Source organism: Temnothorax longispinosus, chromosome 2 (genome assembly GCF_030848805.1).
Source record: "Temnothorax longispinosus isolate EJ_2023e chromosome 2, Tlon_JGU_v1, whole genome shotgun sequence".
In the NCBI taxonomy this organism is placed as follows: Eukaryota; Metazoa; Arthropoda; class Insecta; order Hymenoptera; family Formicidae; genus Temnothorax; species Temnothorax longispinosus.
This window is the reverse complement of record NC_092359.1, coordinates 12,782,233-12,800,955: the sequence shown is the minus strand read 5'-3', so window position 1 is coordinate 12,800,955 and position 18,723 is coordinate 12,782,233. Positions and strand designations below refer to the sequence as shown.

General features: G+C 39.7%; 7 protein-coding genes and 1 pseudogene across 7 annotated transcripts in view; 5 read left to right on the top strand and 3 right to left on the bottom strand.

The window, feature by feature from the left end:
- Positions 1 to 816: 816 nt before the first annotated feature.
- LOC139825382 (histone H3) lies at positions 817 to 1,301 on the bottom strand. The gene has a single exon (XM_071798052.1). It carries the CDS (start codon positions 1,242 to 1,244, stop codon positions 834 to 836), a length of 411 nt encoding a protein of 136 aa, XP_071654153.1. The 5' UTR covers positions 1,245 to 1,301; the 3' UTR covers positions 817 to 833.
- An 873-nt stretch (positions 1,302 to 2,174) lies between these two features.
- On the top strand, positions 2,175 to 4,296 carry LOC139825378 (short/branched chain specific acyl-CoA dehydrogenase, mitochondrial pseudogene; annotated as a pseudogene).
- A 2,381-nt stretch (positions 4,297 to 6,677) lies between these two features.
- Positions 6,678 to 7,547, top strand: LOC139808498 (uncharacterized). The gene has a single exon (XM_071770548.1). It carries the CDS (start codon positions 6,774 to 6,776, stop codon positions 7,455 to 7,457), a length of 684 nt encoding a protein of 227 aa, XP_071626649.1. The 5' UTR covers positions 6,678 to 6,773; the 3' UTR covers positions 7,458 to 7,547.
- A 3,447-nt stretch (positions 7,548 to 10,994) lies between these two features.
- LOC139808499 (histone H4) lies at positions 10,995 to 11,577 on the bottom strand. The gene has a single exon (XM_071770549.1). The coding sequence runs from the start codon at positions 11,504 to 11,506 to the stop codon at positions 11,195 to 11,197; it is 312 nt and encodes a 103-aa protein (XP_071626650.1). The 5' UTR covers positions 11,507 to 11,577; the 3' UTR covers positions 10,995 to 11,194.
- Positions 11,578 to 13,991: 2,414 nt separating this feature from the next.
- On the top strand, positions 13,992 to 15,028 carry LOC139808252 (15-hydroxyprostaglandin dehydrogenase [NAD(+)]-like). The gene has a single exon (XM_071770035.1). The coding sequence runs from the start codon at positions 14,088 to 14,090 to the stop codon at positions 14,880 to 14,882; it is 795 nt and encodes a 264-aa protein (XP_071626136.1). The 5' UTR covers positions 13,992 to 14,087; the 3' UTR covers positions 14,883 to 15,028.
- A 551-nt stretch (positions 15,029 to 15,579) lies between these two features.
- Positions 15,580 to 16,397, bottom strand: LOC139808253 (histone H2A). The gene has a single exon (XM_071770036.1). The coding sequence runs from the start codon at positions 16,328 to 16,330 to the stop codon at positions 15,956 to 15,958; it is 375 nt and encodes a 124-aa protein (XP_071626137.1). The 5' UTR covers positions 16,331 to 16,397; the 3' UTR covers positions 15,580 to 15,955.
- Positions 16,398 to 16,540: 143 nt separating this feature from the next.
- LOC139808254 (histone H2B) lies at positions 16,541 to 17,374 on the top strand. Its single transcript, XM_071770037.1, has one exon. The coding sequence runs from the start codon at positions 16,624 to 16,626 to the stop codon at positions 16,993 to 16,995; it is 372 nt and encodes a 123-aa protein (XP_071626138.1). The 5' UTR covers positions 16,541 to 16,623; the 3' UTR covers positions 16,996 to 17,374.
- Positions 17,375 to 18,425: 1,051 nt separating this feature from the next.
- Positions 18,426 to 18,723, top strand: part of LOC139808251 (uncharacterized) — a 2,256-nt gene continuing 1,958 nt past the window's right edge. The window contains exon 1 of the mRNA XM_071770033.1: positions 18,426 to 18,553. Coding sequence (XP_071626134.1) covers positions 18,452 to 18,553 — 102 coding nt within the window. The 5' untranslated portion in view covers positions 18,426 to 18,451. The remainder of the gene's footprint in view (positions 18,554 to 18,723) is intronic.

Genomic DNA, 18,723 nt, shown 5'->3' with positions numbered 1-18,723 from the left:
ATTTGGACTTCTTATCGATATTCCACTTGTTAATTTACAAATGTATTAAAGCCGCTTCGAAATGTTCGTTCGCGCCATCTTGCGGCGAGACGCTATCGCAGACGTCGACGACGTCGTGTCGGCAGTTTTGGCGCGCTTTGTAGTCAACACCAGCGAGTCCCGCATAGTCTGACAATCGTCTCCTACATTTATGCAATAAATAGAAGTGAGAAATAAATGCATGTGCACCTATTTCTCATTATTTCTCAAAAAGTAGAAAGATGATGAACTATATTTCCTGTTCTTACCGCGTGCGCGTGGTACGCTTTCTTGCAGAGACGCCATTACATGACCGAGCCATGCAACGCAAAAGCGCGCCAAAATTATACGTTACTCCCATAAAAGCGCGCCAACTTGAGGCGTCGTTCCACCTGGCGTTCAGAACGTCCTTAGAATCATTTCATTTACATCCTTGTTTAGCAAATGTTGAAGGATGAATGACGCTAACGCTAACGAGCAACGTGAGTACTCAGTGGAACTTCTCGTGTAAAATAGGCCTGTTTATTTTAGCTCAACTTGTACAGTTTGTCTTTTTTTCTCTCAGAGTCTAATGTGAAAAGAAAGAGAAAAGATGAACTGTGCAAGAAGTTCAGCTAAAACTAAACTTACAGGTCTGATGCAAAAATGTATCCCGTGTATACGAGCTTACAGAATCCACGTATGAATAAAAGGATTATTCGAAACTACTTTCAAACCCTAATAAATTAAAAATATACAAAATTGCAAACACGCAAGATATTCCTTCGCAAGATAATTTTTGGCCCTGAAAAGGGCCGATTTTGAATAGAAGCAGTTTAGGCACGTTCCCCACGAATTCTGCGGGCCAATTGGATGTCCTTGGGCATGATGGTAACCCTCTTGGCGTGAATCGCGCAAAGGTTGGTGTCCTCGAACAGGCCGACGAGGTAGGCCTCGCTCGCCTCCTGCAGAGCCATAACGGCCGAGCTCTGGAAGCGGAGGTCGGTCTTGAAGTCCTGAGCGATTTCACGAACCAGCCGCTGGAACGGGAGCTTGCGGATCAAAAGCTCGGTGCTCTTCTGGTAGCGACGGATCTCACGAAGAGCGACGGTTCCAGGACGATAACGATGCGGCTTCTTGACACCACCGGTTGCGGGCGCGCTTTTACGGGCTGCCTTCGTCGCCAACTGCTTACGCGGGGCCTTGCCTCCGGTAGATTTGCGAGCGGTCTGCTTGGTTCTTGCCATCTCGAGCGAATTCAAATGCTGTCTGTACGATACGATGATCTATGGCGGTATGGTCGTTCTGCGTTCTGCCCCAAATTGCCGCGTTTATATAGCGTAGCCGGCCCCGCACGCGAGACGCTGATTGGCTAGCGCGACGGCGGTGGGGATACGAGCGGCGGAAGACTGGACGGCGGTGGTGGGGGTACGTAGCGACAGAGAGCTGCAGCCGCTGCAGGGCTGCGTTCGCCGCGTTCGGAAACTTCACACTGGGGTGCACATGCACACCAGCGTCGTTTTGTCCTTGTTCAATTTTTAGTAAGTAACAAAGATAGAACGATGCTGGTGTGCACTCGGACCTAAGTGAAATTTCCGAACGCAGCCCAGAGCGTTAGATCGTGGCACCGATGAGTTGGGACCCCACCTCCCTCGGTCCCCCTTCTTGACACACATGCCGCTATGCATTTATGCAGGCGTAGAATAGAATATCAGGAATTGAGAACTTACTTACCGAACTGCCAAAAGTCGTTAGAATGAGATTTGTGCGACTTCGGAGAGCGAAGCCATATTATGGAATTTTTCATAATGAATTTCGATCGCAGAACTGTTTAGTTATTTCCTAGATTTCTATTGTTTTCTAGAAAAAACGGAATAATTCCAATCGTAATTGTTTAGGTATTTCCTAGATTTCCATTGTGTTTTCTAGAGGAAACTGAACAATTCCGATTAAAGTCCATTCCGAAAAGTTCCATAACAGGTGTTCTATTTCCTTCGCCCTTTTCACATAATTCAGCCGGCTTTCTTTCTATCCAGGGGAATGTATTCAAGAGATTTCATTGGAATCCACAAAAAAATTGATGCTTTTTAGATGCTGCTTTTTTACAACTGCTTACGTCTATGACTCTTATGCAAGTAGACGAAGTGGGGAGACACTGCTTCTAAAGATTTCAGTTACTCTAAATCAGTGTAAGTCAAGACTCAGTTCTTCGATAACGTTGAGACGAATCGGGATTTCAATTCCCGACAATTTTCCAATTGTTTTACTCGTATTCAACCACAAAAGCAGATTCTCTATGAACACAATTTCTCAAGAAATATTACGAAGGAACTTTGCTCCGCGGCATCGCTTGATTATACTTTGATATTTCTATCGATTGATATGCCGTTTCTTTACGGTCAGTTCTCAGTTGATAATGTCATGTCACACGATAATGATAATGAATGCGTGATGTTGATAGTGACGTTAGTCTACAGCGAGTACACGAGTCGTGTGTACACAAATCACCGATCTGTGCACAGTAGATCACAGTTTAGTGCAGATAGATACATTATTGCGCTTCGCTGATTAGATTCCTACGAATATATGGTATATCTGCTTTTCTCATTTCTCGAGGAATACGTACCAATTATGTATTCGTCTACACTCTTCACGTCCGTTTTACGTCGCGCGCAGCAGAAGCTGACCGCAACGCGACAGTTATATTTGCATGCGTCGCGTCTTCATCACTGTACAGCTCCGCTGACTCAACTTACGGATGACGAGCTCATGACGAAGGAGATGGTCGCTAAATTGGCCAAGCAAGAGATCGCGCCGCTCGTACGTAAGATGGAGAAAGAAGGGAGAATAGACGATGGCGTGTTTCGGAAGCTTTTCGAGAACGGTCTGATGGGTATCGAAATACCGACGGAATACGGCGGAACGGGAAGCAACTTCATGTGCACGATCCTGGCTGTCGAGGAGCTCGCCAAGGTCGACTCGGCGGTGACCGTACCCGTCGACATCCAGAACACCTTGACAAATTCGTTGATCCTCAAGCTCGGGTCCGAGGAGCAGAAGCGCAAGTACCTGCCCAGACTGGCCCGGGATTGCGTGAGCAGCTTCTGCCTGACGGAACCCGGCTCGGGCTCGGACGCCTTCGCCCTGAAGACCGTGGCGAGGAAGGAGGGCGACACGTACGTGGTCAACGGCACGAAGATGTGGATATCGAATTCGGACGTGGCGCGGATCTTCGTGCTTTTCGCCAACGCGGACCCGGCCGCCGGCCATCGCGGCATCACGACCTTCCTCGTGGACCGCGACACGCCCGGTCTGACGGTGGACAGACCCGAGGACAAGATGGGCATCCGAGCGTCGGGCACTTGCGTGGTGCGCTTCGACAACGTCCGGATACCGGAGGACAATCTGCTGGGCGAGTTCGGGCACGGGTACAAGTACGCGGCTGGGTTTCTGAACGAGGGTAGAATCGGCATCGGCGCACAGATGATCGGCATCGCGCAGGGATGCTTGGACGCGACCATACCGTACACGTTGGAGAGAAAACAATTCGGGAAAGATATTTTCTCCTTTCAGAGCCTGCAGCATCAGATATCTCAGGTGGCGACGGAATTGGAATGCGCCAGATTGCTCGTTTACAACGCGGCGAGGTTGGTGGAGGCTAAGAGGGACGTTATGAAGGAAGCGGCTATGGCGAAGCTTTTCGCGTCCGAGACAGCGTGTCGTATCACCTCCAAGTGCATAGATTTTATGGGCGGCGTTGGCTTCACGACTGATTTTCCTCAAGAGAAATATTACAGGGACGTAAAAATCGGTACCATTTACGAGGGTACAAGCAATATGCAATTGTCGACGATCGCGAAATGTATTCGAAAGCAATATTCTTAAATGGCAACAAACGCAATTGCTCCTAAAATTACGATTTATTAGGTTATCATCTTTTCTATGCTTTTCAGAATGTAACATGTATATATAATTAAAACGTGTATACATAATTAAAAATATATTTTCATACTTTTATAAATTAAGTAAGCAAGGAATAAGATTGTACATTTTTATATATTTTTTTATATAATTATTTAAATAATCTTTAATATATTATATGTATACGTGTATGTATGTGCGCGTGCAAGTTACTGAACATTTTTCTTCAAACTAAGCAATAGACTAAATATCCAATATAACATAATAAGTTGAAAAGGGAAAATATAAAATCTAGCAATATAGATGAAATATTTTATTAATAGTACGTTATATTTTTATAAATATTGAGAAAAGCCGAAGAATATGTTTAATAACCTTCGTATTGTTTATTCATTTTGAACCCATCACATTTACTGTCTAATTAAAAAAAATAATTATTTTTTATCCTCAATATTTCTTGACTTTATTTCTATATTTTATTTCTAAATTTTGGATTTTTTGGAAATCTCTCTTTCTTTCTCTCTCTTCCCTCCTCTCCTCTCTCTTTTCTCTCTTTCTCACTCATTCACTCCCCCTCTCTGCCTCTCTTTTTCGCTCTCTAAACCGATAAATAATCAGCGCATTGTTTGTTGAGTGGAAAAACTATATAAATTTACACACAAATATATTATTAAACTACAAAAGTACAAAGATCCAACCCGACCAAAGATGGTACTTCTCTATTTTATACTTGTGAAAAAATTATGTAATTTCATGTGACATATTTATTAAATTATGTAGATATATACCTATATTGAAACTTTAGTTTGATTATAAATGACCACAAATTGACTTTAAATTATGACAGTAAAAGAGAGAAGTATTGTTATTACTATATAACACATATAATCTATATACGTAGTTATATATAGTTTACAGTTTCTTTCTCTATGCAAAAGCTAATACTTTGAGAAATATTGAGGATTGCCTACATAATATATATAACGACACATTTTCGATTACTTACTTTATTACAAAATTTATTTGTCATGAATTATTTTACTAATTATTGTTTTTATGAATTAATTTTATCTCTCTCTCACACATTTTGTAAATCAATATAAATTAGAACCTGCGTTAAAAATAGTAATATTAATTTTGTTCGTGTATCAATATATCAATACGCAGTTACTTGAACTGTAACACGCAATACCTGAATCCTGAATTCACTAGTCGAAAGAACTGTGCAAAGAACTATTAATAGAAAATATATCTTTTTGTACACAATCCGGTTTTTTATTCTCCTCCTGCTCTTAGATACCCCAAATATATCTAACGTAAATGCTGAACTATAATCTTATCTACATCAATATTACATGTACATTTTATATACTATTATAACTATAGTACGGAATATGACGCTATGTCAATACTTGATTTTATTTAGTTTTAACATCAGTTTATGAATTATGAAACAATACTCCAATAGATATTCTAGAAAGATCTAATAAGTCGGAATTAAGAAGAATGGTACGAATACAATGAGGAATTCATTATACTTTTATGCGTGGAAACTTTTTTTTTACATCATTAAATATGTAAATTTGCTTCTGGACGATCTATTCATAATTTCATTTGCAAAATCCATCCCACAGATGTAAACAGTTAAAAATTTTATATTTTTATAATTACTATATCATCCTGTCGGTACAAGTGTTCCACACATGTACGCAACATGATATTAAATCTTCTGCGCGTTAACGAATATTACGAGCAAACGTATTTGGAGAAATAATCTTTTTTATTAATAATAAAATTTCAATATTTTCAATAACTTCGATATGTTACTGCCGCTATTAACGCTACTAATTTGCACTAACAGTAAATTAACAAAGCCTGATGTTACATGTGACCGTACCGACACGATAAAAAGGCGAGTTACTCCGGAATTTAGGATTATCATATTTTAAAAGCGCGTAAATTGAATTTTTATTATTATCTTGTTAACAAACATTGTCATTAAGAGAAAAAACCGATTAACCGGGATACATTATTGAATCGATTTTTTTTCTACGTTCTTGTGATAGAAAGCGTCACGTGGCTGTGGGATAAAGTATACGCGGTAACCGCTCGTCAGCCTGGCAAACGAGTATCCGGGGATTAATTTTCTGGAAGATTCATACGGCACGTTTGCCGTAAATTTCTTAGACGGACGATAATGAAAATGAAAAAAATCGTGAGATCCATCGATTTGCATTATATACCATTAAGCCAAGAAGCAACAAGGCCATTTTGTGTCGCGCACCTTACGACCCGCGCGTATCCCGAGAGGCCGCGAATGAAGCATCTTATTTTCGGGATGCAGGTCGATAGCGGGGGGAAATAATCGCACGATTACCTGGGGCCGTTCCGTCGGCACATCTTTCCCGTGGGGTACCATCGAAAATCTCCGGGGAAAAGTCTAGTTTTTATGTTTTTCCATGAGCTACGCTATCGGCGCGAAAATACGTGAGCGAGGAAATTCCGTCGTGGACGCGCGCGGACGCGTGCGGAAACGTTCGGTGCGGTCTCGGACGAAACCGCATATACGTGGCTACCCGTCGAGCCATTCCGCGTCTTCCTCACGGTCTTGATCCCGCGGAAATAACGTCGCAAAGTCGAGGTACGTTTACCGCTCCGTTGCTTTCCGCGAAACTAACGGGTCTACATATTGGGTAGGTCTCTCTCCATGGTCCGCGCGTTGGATACTAGAGAGCGCCGAGCGCAAGCTGGCGAACAAACTTTGACTATTCTGCATCCTGTAGGATACATAACCGTGACGATCGTTTTAATCGCAAAACGTAACTCTCGTTGAGGAAAATCGGAAGACAATAGACATGGAGGACAAGGTCAGTGGAAACGCGGCCGCCGACGCGGCGGAGAGCAATTCCGCTCCCGCGAAGAAGGCCAGCAAGAGCAAGGCGAAGTCGCAGCAGAAGAAGGTCTCGTCGCGGCCACCGACCTCCGAGATGGTGACTGCGGCCATTAAGGAGCTCAAGGATCGCAAGGGCTCGTCCTTCCAGGCGATCAAGAAGTACATCGTGTCGACCTACAAGGTAGACGGCGAGAAGGTCGCGCCGTTCATCAAGCGTTACCTGAAGACCGCCGTGTCCGCCGGTGCCGTCGTGCAGACCAAGGGCAAGGGCGCCACCGGCTCGTTCAAGTTGTCGACCGACAAGCCGAAGGACAAAGCCAAGGGGAAGGCGCAACGCGCCTCGCTGGTTCACTCGGACACATGGAAAGCGGGCACCAAGAAGGACGCGCGGGAGAAGACCGCGATTGCGCGGAAACCGGCGGCCGCTGCGAAGAAAACGACCGCCAAGAAGGCTCCGGAAAGCCCGAAGAAGGCAGCTCCCAAGACCGCCGCCGCCAAAACCGCCGTGAAGAAGGGCAAAGCTGCCGCGGAGCCCAAGTCACCATCCAAGGCTAAGAAAGCCGTCAAGGCACCAGCGGCGAAGACCAAAACGCCCAAGCCGAAGAAAGCCACAGCGAAGACCGTGAAGGCCGCGGCGAAAAAATAATTGGCCTGCGAAGAATATACTCGCTACAGTCATAAATGGCCCTTTTCAGGGCCCAAATCATATTTGACGAGGAACAAAAGTTGGAATGTCGCTATTAGTATTTTATTTTATCCCTGACCCTGTACTAAAATTTATTTTGAGATATTTATTTTTATTAACGAGTTTGATACATAGTATATAGTCAATTCAAAGATATTAAATATATTAATGTCCATTTCCATCGATGTAAATTAACTTTTAATGTAAATTTCGGTTTATTTACTTTTTGCCCTTTTCTAGTTTCTGAGAATTAGAAAAAGATGAAATGTAATTTTCGCTAGGTTAAACTGAGATTAAAATTAATCTACATTGATATATGTATAAATGGACATAAAGCTTGTTAAGAGTTTTTATATTGACTATATTGAGTAATATGAGTGAGATTAACATTAAAGATAATGTGACGTACTTGCTTCTTCTAGTTTCTAGTAAAAGAAATGAAACGTTAAACAATTCATCATTCTCGCTCGTAACTTGCTAAATACGTAAAATATGCGAAATAAATTACTAAGTAATTTTATTTATTATATAAATATTATTTTCTTCACACATGAATGTGTCATTAGATTAAATTTATTTTAATGTTATACTTAATATATAGATTTGCTATTCGAACACATTGCAGTTTGAGATGCATAACGTTAAGAATTACTTTCATTATATTCTTATAATGTTAATTTAACATTGATAATTTTTATACAGGATGTCGAGTAAATTCTAATTTAATCAGCGAAGAATCAAATAGATCTTACATTTTATTTCCTTACTCAAAATTATTTTATTCGAAAAGTACGCATTCTTTTTTGCTTTTACAATTTTTATTATTATTATCTATATATAGGTATACAAAGCATTAATTTTTGATTTATAGAGAAGTTATAAATATATCTCTGTAATACATAAAGAAAATTGTGCTTCTGCGTTCTTATTCCATTTAGTTACTGAGTTGGAGAAAATTGATTATGCAATCAATTAGAGAAATTATTTAAGATCCAGGCTGGGTCTTAGCAATTTCTCTAATTAATTGTATAATTACATCGGTTCTGTTTCATTTATTATTGTCCACTTACATTATTTTCACACTCGTTCGAAAGATTATTCTCTTTAACCTCAAAATTATGACTATAGCCTATAACTGCGTTCCGATATTTACTGCCAGTACTAAAAATCTAGTGTATGCGACGTAAACTATAGATTTTCAGTACTGGCAATGAATATCGGAATGCAGCCTTATAAGGCATACATTATTTATGATACAATCAAGTTTTGTTGGCGGAGAAACAAGCTGGCACTTATTATCGTTCCATTGTCTAAAAGCGACGATGATCTTTTTGGCGAACATTTACTTTTGGTACGCATTCTACACCTCTTTCCAATTCTGCATGATTTCTTTAAGTTCTCAGCCAAGTCCTGCCCATTGTCGCACTTTCTCAAGTACATTATACGGAATTGCTCTCATCTAAGATGTTTCGATGATTCTCGTTCACGTAACTGACGATGAATCCTTCTCACGCGAATAGTTCTTTTTTTTTTTTTTTTTTTTTTTTTTTTTTTCGATCATTGAGAACACAAATAGTAACGAACCGAAATACGATAGAGATTAATAGAAAACAAAGGATTACAAACTCGTCTGCCTTTTACACGTACTCTGCGTACTATGTATTTAGGCGTTTCAAAACCAATTGTTCGCACTTTATTAGTACCCTGTAAGAAGTCATACACAGTGAGAGGAATAAGGAACAAGGAATTAAACGTAGAGAGAATTCAGAGTCGCATCTTATTTCAAGACACAGCTTCTCTCTTTTTTCAATACACGAAATTAAACATAGAGAGAATACCGTGTCTTGAAAAGAGAGAAGCTGTGTCTTGAAAAAAGATACGACTATGTGGGCCATTCTACAATACGTCGCAAACGATGGCAACTGCTACCTAGTTGAAAAATGTTATTTCCATGTTGCGCTTGTCAATTGCGGTTGTCAAAAGAGAGTTGACGAACTTTTAACTTTTTTGACGACAGTAACTGGCAATCGGCAATCAGAAATAACACTTTTCAACTAGCAGTTGCCATCGTTTGCGACGTATTGTAGAACCAGCCTATAGCCGTATTCATAGTGTAGGAGATTTAGGGCCATAAGGCCAGTATTGATGGGAGATCGGAGAAATTAGCGTAGTAGTGGAGCAGTCGTGGGGTAGCAGCCTAAGTGTTAGGCGTGTGAACAAAGGATCCCGAGTTCGAGTCCCGGTCGGCTCTCGTTAATTTTTCCCGTCGCTTACAATAGTTCTTCCTTGAGGAATAAGGATTCCTTGTTCCTTATTAGTTATTCTACATTTCATTAACCTTCCTTGATCGTTCAAGGAACCTTACAATTTATGAAGTGTAGAATGAGGAACAAGGAATCCTTACTCAAGGAAGGACTATGAATACAGCTATAATTCCTTGTTCCTTATTCCTCTTATTGTGCATGAGCTCTAACTCTTTAACAACGGTGTAGTTAGGGCTATGAGACACAATACAAAAGTACAGGCAGAGAATAGAAATAAGAAATCATGTATAAATGCAGAATAAACAGTGACACAGGCAATAGACACAGTTTCCGTTCACATTGAAATTTCCAATTTGGAAATTCTGTGCCTATTGCCTGTTGCCAACCAATCATAGCATTCGAATTTTTAAGGTTGTTAATTCACGAATTTTTCTTGTTCCCTGTAGTTTATATATTGTGTCATAACCTTTACGTTGTCATTGCGCAGGCATACTATATGGTAAAAAAGCTGCGCAGTGCGCAACGACAATATAATAATATCGATATTGTCATTAGAGTTACAGAATAGAGCTACTGAGCAATGTAATGTTACGTATCAATAAGCTTGTTCTTTTTAGCTGAACTTGCAGGGTCCATCTTTTCTCTTTTTCTCTCCAACATAAAAAGAAAAAGACGAAAGATAAACCGTGCAAGAAGTTCAGCTAAAACGAACAGGGCTAAAGTGTTAGGGCGTATTCAGACAAACTTGCGTAGTTGCATAACCATATGCATAAAACAAATCACCGAATTACATTTCTATTATAAAAACGCATAAAATGTAATTGGAGAATTTTTTTCATGCATGGTTATGCAGCTATGCAAGCTTGTCTGGATAATGTCTTAACGAGCAGTCGTTAACATGTAAGCTGTGGTCCACTTAACATTACAAATGCTTCGAACATTCTTCTTTTTTTCAATGAAGAACACTTCGAAGCATTTGTAGTATCAAATGGACTGCAGCCTAGTTGACGAATGTGCTACGTGAACATGAAACTTAGGTGCGTCGAATAGATTAGATACAAGCCTTTTAAAACTGTACACAGACGTGAATGTGAATTTTGATTATTTGTTTTGACTTTTTGAGACTACATAAAAATGAATTGAAGATCAAAAACAAGATGTCAAAACAAGTTTTTTATTTCTTAAACGTTTTAATTGATTTTTATTATTAGTAGCAAAATATCTCGTCAAGAATAAGATTTTAGATGTCAAAGCAAGTTTTGTATTTCTCAAATATTTTTAATTGATTTTTATTATTAGTAACAAAATATCTTATTTATTTTCGTACATAATTTCCGAATTTATTTATGCTTTGTAGAAAAAATTCCAACGTATGAAAAATTGTTGGCCCTGAAAAGGGCCGTTGTTTTGATTTGTGACGAGTCGTAGATCACATTAACCGCCGAAACCGTATAGGGTCCTTCCCTGTCGCTTCAAGGCGTAGACGACGTCCATGGCGGTTACGGTCTTCCTCTTGGCGTGTTCGGTGTAAGTAACAGCGTCACGAATGACATTTTCCAGGAAGACTTTTAGGACACCTCTGGTCTCCTCATATATCAAGCCAGAAATACGCTTTACACCGCCACGTCTGGCCAATCGGCGAATGGCTGGTTTGGTGATACCTTGGATGTTATCACGCAAGACCTTCCTATGGCGCTTTGCTCCTCCCTTTCCCAATCCCTTTCCTCCTTTACCACGACCAGTCATCTTGAATCACTCGTAGTATGATTAGTACGATGCGAACTCCGTGAGAACTCAGCGGAAAATGCTGTCGACTGCCTGGCTAGCCCCCCTTATATAGCTACACCGGCAGACCTCCGCGGTACCTATCCCCTCCACTGCGCCAACAGCCAATCAACGGCACCGCCGCAGCACAATGGCTAAGCAGTTTTAGAGGTGATAGAGAAGATGAGAAGAGAAGTGCAACAGTGCAACTACTGCAACTTTCTTTCTTCTGCTAGTCCTGGTTTGGCTAGTCCTGGATGCTGCAGAAATTTACGTCGAATCTAAATAGAAAAAATGCTTTCTTCGAATCATTTTGCTGCTATGATTGAATTTAACATTTACATATCTGTATTGTTTATTAAAATGTACAATAGATTTATAATGTTGAAGAGTAATATGTTTATGTCAATAACGTGACTTAATGTATCGAATTAAGTCGTTTATCTAATAATAGCGTTTTCGATTTGTTGACTCGATTCGACTCGAGTTAGAGTAAAAGTTCGGAAAAATTATAATAAAACATGATAATATGCCATAATAATTCTGAGAATCTTTAATGAAGGTAAAAAAATGCTTTCTGCCATGATGGTTTAGAGTCATCGAGTTTTTCAAACCGGACCTCCGATTCCGATTTGACCCGAGTCGGGTCAAGTCAACAAATCGAAAACGGTATAAATTCTTACGTCAATGATGTATTTAACATATATAGGCTGCCTTTCGATATATTCACTACCAGGATTGAAAAACATTTTTATGTCACTATATAGATTTTTAGTACTGACAGTGAATATCAGAACGCAGCCATAGTTCTATGAATTGTATAAATAAAATTTTAAAATTCTTACATGCATAATGTCCTAGCCCATGCATGTTACATATATATATTACAAATAAACGTTTTTTAATACATGCATTCACATGCATTCGAAACAAATCGTTAAAACCAATCTCTTGTTGGATTTCAAATTGATTGAAGAATAAGAATACTCTATAATTTTCATACGATTTATAATTCGCCATAGCCTATAGCAATAAATTATGAAATACAATTCAATTTAAAGCCGAACGGAAACTACATCCGAATATATATTTAAAAAATAAGACAAAAACTCGTCGTTATATAGAAATATGTGTAAAAGTATAACATAAAAATGTTACAAAGATGAATATATATGTATCTTTGGCGGTGTAATGTATCAAAGCAAGTCGTAGGATGTTCTGAAAAAAATCATATCGTTTTTTTAAAAAGAGCTGATGATTGATTACTGTAATCATCGCGAAATTTATATTAACTAGACGGAGTCCATATTCTCTCTTGGCGTTTTAATACGACATTCATGTCTACTATACAATCTATTCCGTTAACGCACGTACTACATTATGATTATGAATGATTTTCCAAAGGAAAGATCGTAGGCGTCGTAATCGGTATCATGTTTCCTTGTAGATTAAGCCGGAAATTCGTCCGCCATCAACGCCTTCAACAAATTGATGAACAGTTTTGTTTAATGATATTCTAGATTATGCAAAACCTTTCCCGATTCTTTGTCTCTTTTGTCCTGATCGATCATTCCGAATATCGATTAAGACTTCATTATTATACTTTTCAGTATACGTACCCAAACAGCATCATATCCAAAATCGGGCCACAAGACATTTTACAGACATTTTTAAGACGTCTTATGTCCCCATTTTAGATATGCGTGCTGTCTGGGTAATACTTACTTCTCTCAAGATTATATGCTTCGGATATTTTTTTATTTTAGTTTTGAGTGTAAAGCCTGTTCTGCTACTTTTACTTCTTCTTCGTACATTGGAGTCGGAGGTTGCTTGTCGGATTTTAACCTTAATCCCTCCAATCATGCACTTTCGTGTCCCACGTGTTTCTAACGGTCGTTCGTTCCGGAAAACCAACGGCCGTGGAATATCCATGCGATATGTCCTAAGGCCAGCTCAGCGAGGACAGAAACCTCGCGTAGAGCAATAGGGCAAAAGCTGGCTTGATCTCAATGTTCAGTACGCATAGAGACTGCGAAAGCACGGCCTATCGATCCTTTTGGCTTGAAGAGTTTTCAGCAAGAGGTGTCAGAAATTAGAGTAAAAAAGAGGTATCAGAAAATTAGCAAAATTAATCAAACATTTTATATATTATTGTAATAGATCTTAATATTTTTTATTACGGTAGATATTAATCAGTATAACTCGTAAATTCTAAGAGAAAATTCTCTCTCTCTGTGTGTGTGTGTGTGTGTGTGTGTGTGTGTGTGTGTGTGTGTGTGTATATTTTATTTTCTAACTGTATCTTCTTAACATTTGTTTTCCTTGAGATTACGAAATTAAATGCTTTTAAAAAAGATTATTTCCACCAGCATATTTGCTGACGAATCAGCGAGCGTGGAGGGAGTGATAAGAGTGATAAATAGGAGATAAGAAATATTATTAAACTGTGTACGTTCTCTGTTTACAGACAGTGCTTATTAGTCAGTTACTAAAGAAGCGCTCCCCTTTTCGTACTTCGCTGAAGTATCTCGCATTTCGTCTAAGGTTTCAATAGATCGGCACAATGTACGACGTACAGAATAAAACTATAATGATCACTGGAGCAGCTACTGGACTAGGCTACAAGTACGCCGAAATACTGCTTCGCAATGGTGCAAAAAGCGTCGCCGTGGTCGACTTGCCGAAGTCGAACGGCCAGAATGCGGCGGCTACGTTGGAGAACGAATTTGGGAAGGGCCGCGTCGTCTTCTTCGCTTGCGACGTGACAAAGGCTGACGATCTGAGGAAGACATTCGAGAAGATCGTCGACGCGTTCAAAGGGCTTGATATTCTTATCAATAACGCTGGTATGTTGAACGATAAATACTGGGAGCAGACAATCGAGCTCAATGTCAAGGCGCTAATCAGCGGCTCCATGTTGGCGTTCGACTACATGGGGAAGCATAAAGGCGGCAAAGGCGGTGTGATCGTGAACATCGCGTCTGTAGCCGGCTTGTACCCGGCTTACTTTCTGCCGATGTATTCCGCATCGAAACACGCCGTTCTGGGATTCAGCCAAGCTCTGGCGAGCATGCACGATAAAACTGGAGTGCGAATCGTTATTATGTGCCCGGGCGTTACGAAGACCGACTTGGTCACAAATATCGACGATAAAATGTGTGATTCCGTCAAGTCTGTGATAGGTAGCGCCGATGACGATTTGGCGGAATATCCGACCCAGACTACCGACTATGTCGCACTTGCGATGCTAGATCTCATTCAGAAGGGTAAAAACGGAGCGGTTTGGGTTAGCGAAGGTGCTCAACCGCCATACGCCGTGGACTTCACCCATTACTCCAAGCGTTCTCTGCCCGTATAAAGTTGATACTTATTAAATACTTGATAACTTGCTTTATGTTGTTTTACTTTGTTTAAATTTACACGATGGCTATCAAATCAATTATGTGTGTATGAAATTATATCAAACTTAAAATAAATAATGTCATTATGACCGAATTTATCATATTCACGATAATTAATATTAATAAAATATCTTTCCACTTCTTATCCTGAAATTTAGTCTTAAAGTCTTAACAATTCTACATAAAATTATCATTGACAATGCAGGTAAAGTTCTAGAAATAAAAACATATTTCAAGAGATTAAAGAAATTCTTTCAAAATATATTAATGTTTAGCAATCAATTAAATCGTTTTGAATAAGACATAAAATAATTTTAGTAATCTTCTTTAATTCACTTCCTCTTTTAACAATTGGTTTGTGGTGATATTTTATAATTTTTCCTCTCAATTACAAAACATTTTAAATTCATTAAAGTTTGCAAGTTGAAAAACGCACTTGAAAAACAAGATTTATGGTTTAAAGATAACTTTACGCTCTCAAAATGCAAAGTAATGAAAATTATATTTTAATTTACATAAAATATACTATACGAGTATTTGTTTAGTTATCTCAGAAGTTCTGTTCATTCTTTTTACAACAGTAATGCGTTCTCATATCAACGTAAATATAAAAAGAAAAAATAACTAATTGTATCAGCTTAAAAAATTCTTAAATATAATTTACAGCAAGCATTTGATATTTCAGTGTGTGCAATTTCAAGATTCAAACAAATAGTATGCTACATGCATGTTTATAAATGACATAAATTTTATTTTGTACAACTTTAGTGTGTATAAGAATTTTATCTTTCACATTTATATTTATAATTTTTAGCATTATATAGCAGTTACAAATAAAAAATTAAATAAATATTACGAAGATATATTTTTAATATATTAGTTTATGTCAATTAATTATAGATGCATGATTAAATAAAGGTAGTATATAAAATAGTAGAGTATATAAAAATAGTATTGCAAATGGGATATTCATCGTATATGAAAAAATTGGTGGCCCTAAAAAGGGCCGTTTGTGATTGCTGTGCTGTAGTTAAGCCTTCTTCTCGGTTTTCTTGGGGAGCAAGACCGCTTGAATATTTGGCAGTACGCCACCCTGAGCGATGGTAACGCCTGAGAGCAGCTTGTTCAACTCCTCGTCATTGCGAATGGCCAGTTGTAAGTGCCTGGGGATGATCCTGGTCTTTTTGTTGTCGCGAGCGGCGTTACCCGCCAACTCCAACACTTCCGCAGCCAAGTACTCCATCACGGCGGCCAGGTAGACCGGGGCGCCGGCGCCGACGCGCTCGGCGTAATTTCCCTTTCGCAGAAGTCTATGAATACGACCGACGGGGAATTGCAGTCCAGCACGATTGGAGCGGGACTTCGCCTTTCCCTTAGCCTTTCCACCTTTGCCACGGCCAGACATAGTTGCGATCAGTGAACTCGGAAACTCTGCAGAACGTAGTTAAGCGTTTGATAGCTTGGCTCGTTGTGTTCTTCCTTGGCGCCGCGCTGGGGTATTTATACCGTGTCGCGACGGCTGCGCGCGACCAATAGGGAGCCGCGCGCGTAACGATTGGCTGCGGCGCGCCTCGCGATTGGTGCGGCGCCACCATCGTTCCACTGTATATAAAGACCGCGTCGGGTCAGGATCCGTCACTTTTCGAAGTTCCGTCTCAGCGATCGTTTGTACGGCTCTTTACGAAATCCTGAAGCATTATGCCACCTAAGGCGAGCGGCAAAGCTGTGAAGAAGGCCGGTAAGGCCCAGAAGAATATCAGCAAGACCGACAAGAAGAAGAAGCGCAAGAGGAAGGAGAGCTACGCTATCTACATCTACAAAGTACTGAAGCAAGTACACCCGGACACCGGAATCTCCAGCAAGGCTATGAGCATAATGAATAGCTTTGTCAACGATGTCTTCGAGCGCATCGCCGCCGAGGCGTCGCGTTTGGCTCACTACAACAAACGCTCGACGATCACTTCCCGGGAGATCCAGACCGCTGTCCGGCTCTTGCTACCTGGAGAACTGGCCAAGCACGCCGTGAGTGAAGGCACCAAGGCTGTCACCAAGTACACCAGCTCCAAGTGAAGCGTTCCTCTCTAGATCAACGGCCCTTATCAGGGCCACAAATTTCTTCATACGATTGGCATTCTCACGGTTCCAATATTTTTGAATATAACAATTTACGTATATACCTATTCACGAAATTATAAGATTCTTAACTTTTGTATCGTGGAAGAGGTAATGAAATGAACTTTGCACGGTTCATCTTTCCTCTTTTCTTTTCACAATTCACGTTACATTGGAGAGAAAAAGAGAAGAGATGAACTGTGCAAAAAGTCGAGCTAAAAAGAACAGGCTATAACGGTCATCTTGTTTGTAATTCTATACATTATTTAATTTTCGCGTGTCGAACTCGTCAACGTAGACTCATGTGTAAACTATAATTTAAAAATATAAAAATACAATTTAGGAACAATTGTGGTAAAAGTTGTACATTTGTGTCTAGCCTGGGAACTCCCATTCTTTTTTGTTAATTTTGAAAATTCTATAACAATATCTTTTTAAATTCTTATATTTATATTATAACGTCGAAATTTCTTGGTTGGGCCGGATAGATAGAGCTTCACGAGAGCCAAATCCATTGGCTGTAAGTCGTTAGCCTAGCCACTTTGGAAAAGAAAATGATTTAAATATTGAGATTTCGATTTAAGGAGCTCAAGCGCACAGGTCATAAGGCTGTCCGAGATGTTTTATGTAAAATATATAAAAATAATTCTTTAACACTTTTAAATATGCGTTAGCTAAAATTATATGAAATTGCGATACAAGTGCAAGTATATCGTGGCGCCATCTTTCTGTATGCAAAATAATCGCTGCTGCAGTCTGCAATATCTTTATAGTGGCTTTGGGGCACGGTCTTACATACAGGTCTGGAGACTACCGCTAATTCCCAGTGGTGGTGGTAGGTCTCGCTTAGTAAATAGAGCTCTAGATTATAAGGCTTAAGCAGAATGGCTGTCTTATAACCTTAAGGCAGTGTTTTCATGCCTTAGTCTTTGTCTTATGTAACGCACAATACTGGTGTTAATTTTTCCTCCTGTCTTGTGTAGTATACGCGACGTATACTTACACACGACAGGAACATTAACACAGTATTGTGCGTCACATAAGACAAGACTTAAGGCATAAACACTGCCTTAAGGTTATAACAGCCATTCTGCTTAGGCCTAAGAGTAGTCGCAAAGCCGAAACCTTTTGATCCTTGCAAATGCCGACAACCGCGTGTTCCTATTGGTCGACCGCCATGTCGGTATCGTCTATCTCTTTCTACACCATGCTCTTTCTCACTCTTTCTCGACATGACAAAGACAGTGCCATATGAAGGAAAAGAAGACATCACGAGGACAACATAACCTGTTTGATGTGGTGATTGTGGTCTGATTCCGATGTGTGTGACGAAAAGAATGCGAAAAAATTATTTTGTACAAAATGCCGCAGTGTTGTGCAGACGGTTGCTTTTCGCAGCAAGGTAACAGGAAAAATGTTACATCGGTTACCAACTGATTCAGTTCGGAGAGCTGAATGGGTTCGCAGAATCGGACGAAAAAGCTGGACGCCGAACAACAACTGCAGACTCTGTGAGGTATTACAGTGAAATTTTGTAGTATTTTATAATATATATTATAGGATATTTCTTGTACTATGTAGAAAGTAGATAGTATATTTATTATCTATGCTTATAATATATATATATATTTATATTTATATGTAGCTTTACGAATTAGTCGGATAATAGATATTAGATAATGAAAG

What these genes read in the sequence shown, in the direction of transcription:
- LOC139808253 (XM_071770036.1), bottom strand. Translation starts at nt 16,330, where the DNA reads ATGTCTGGCCGTGGCAAAGGTGGAAAGGCTAAGGGAAAGGCGAAGTCC.
- LOC139808254 (XM_071770037.1), top strand. Translation starts at nt 16,624, where the DNA reads ATGCCACCTAAGGCGAGCGGCAAAGCTGTGAAGAAGGCCGGTAAGGCC.
- LOC139808499 (XM_071770549.1), bottom strand. Translation starts at nt 11,506, where the DNA reads ATGACTGGTCGTGGTAAAGGAGGAAAGGGATTGGGAAAGGGAGGAGCA.
- LOC139808252 (XM_071770035.1), top strand. Translation starts at nt 14,088, where the DNA reads ATGTACGACGTACAGAATAAAACTATAATGATCACTGGAGCAGCTACT.
- LOC139825382 (XM_071798052.1), bottom strand. Translation starts at nt 1,244, where the DNA reads ATGGCAAGAACCAAGCAGACCGCTCGCAAATCTACCGGAGGCAAGGCC.
- LOC139808498 (XM_071770548.1), top strand. Translation starts at nt 6,774, where the DNA reads ATGGAGGACAAGGTCAGTGGAAACGCGGCCGCCGACGCGGCGGAGAGC.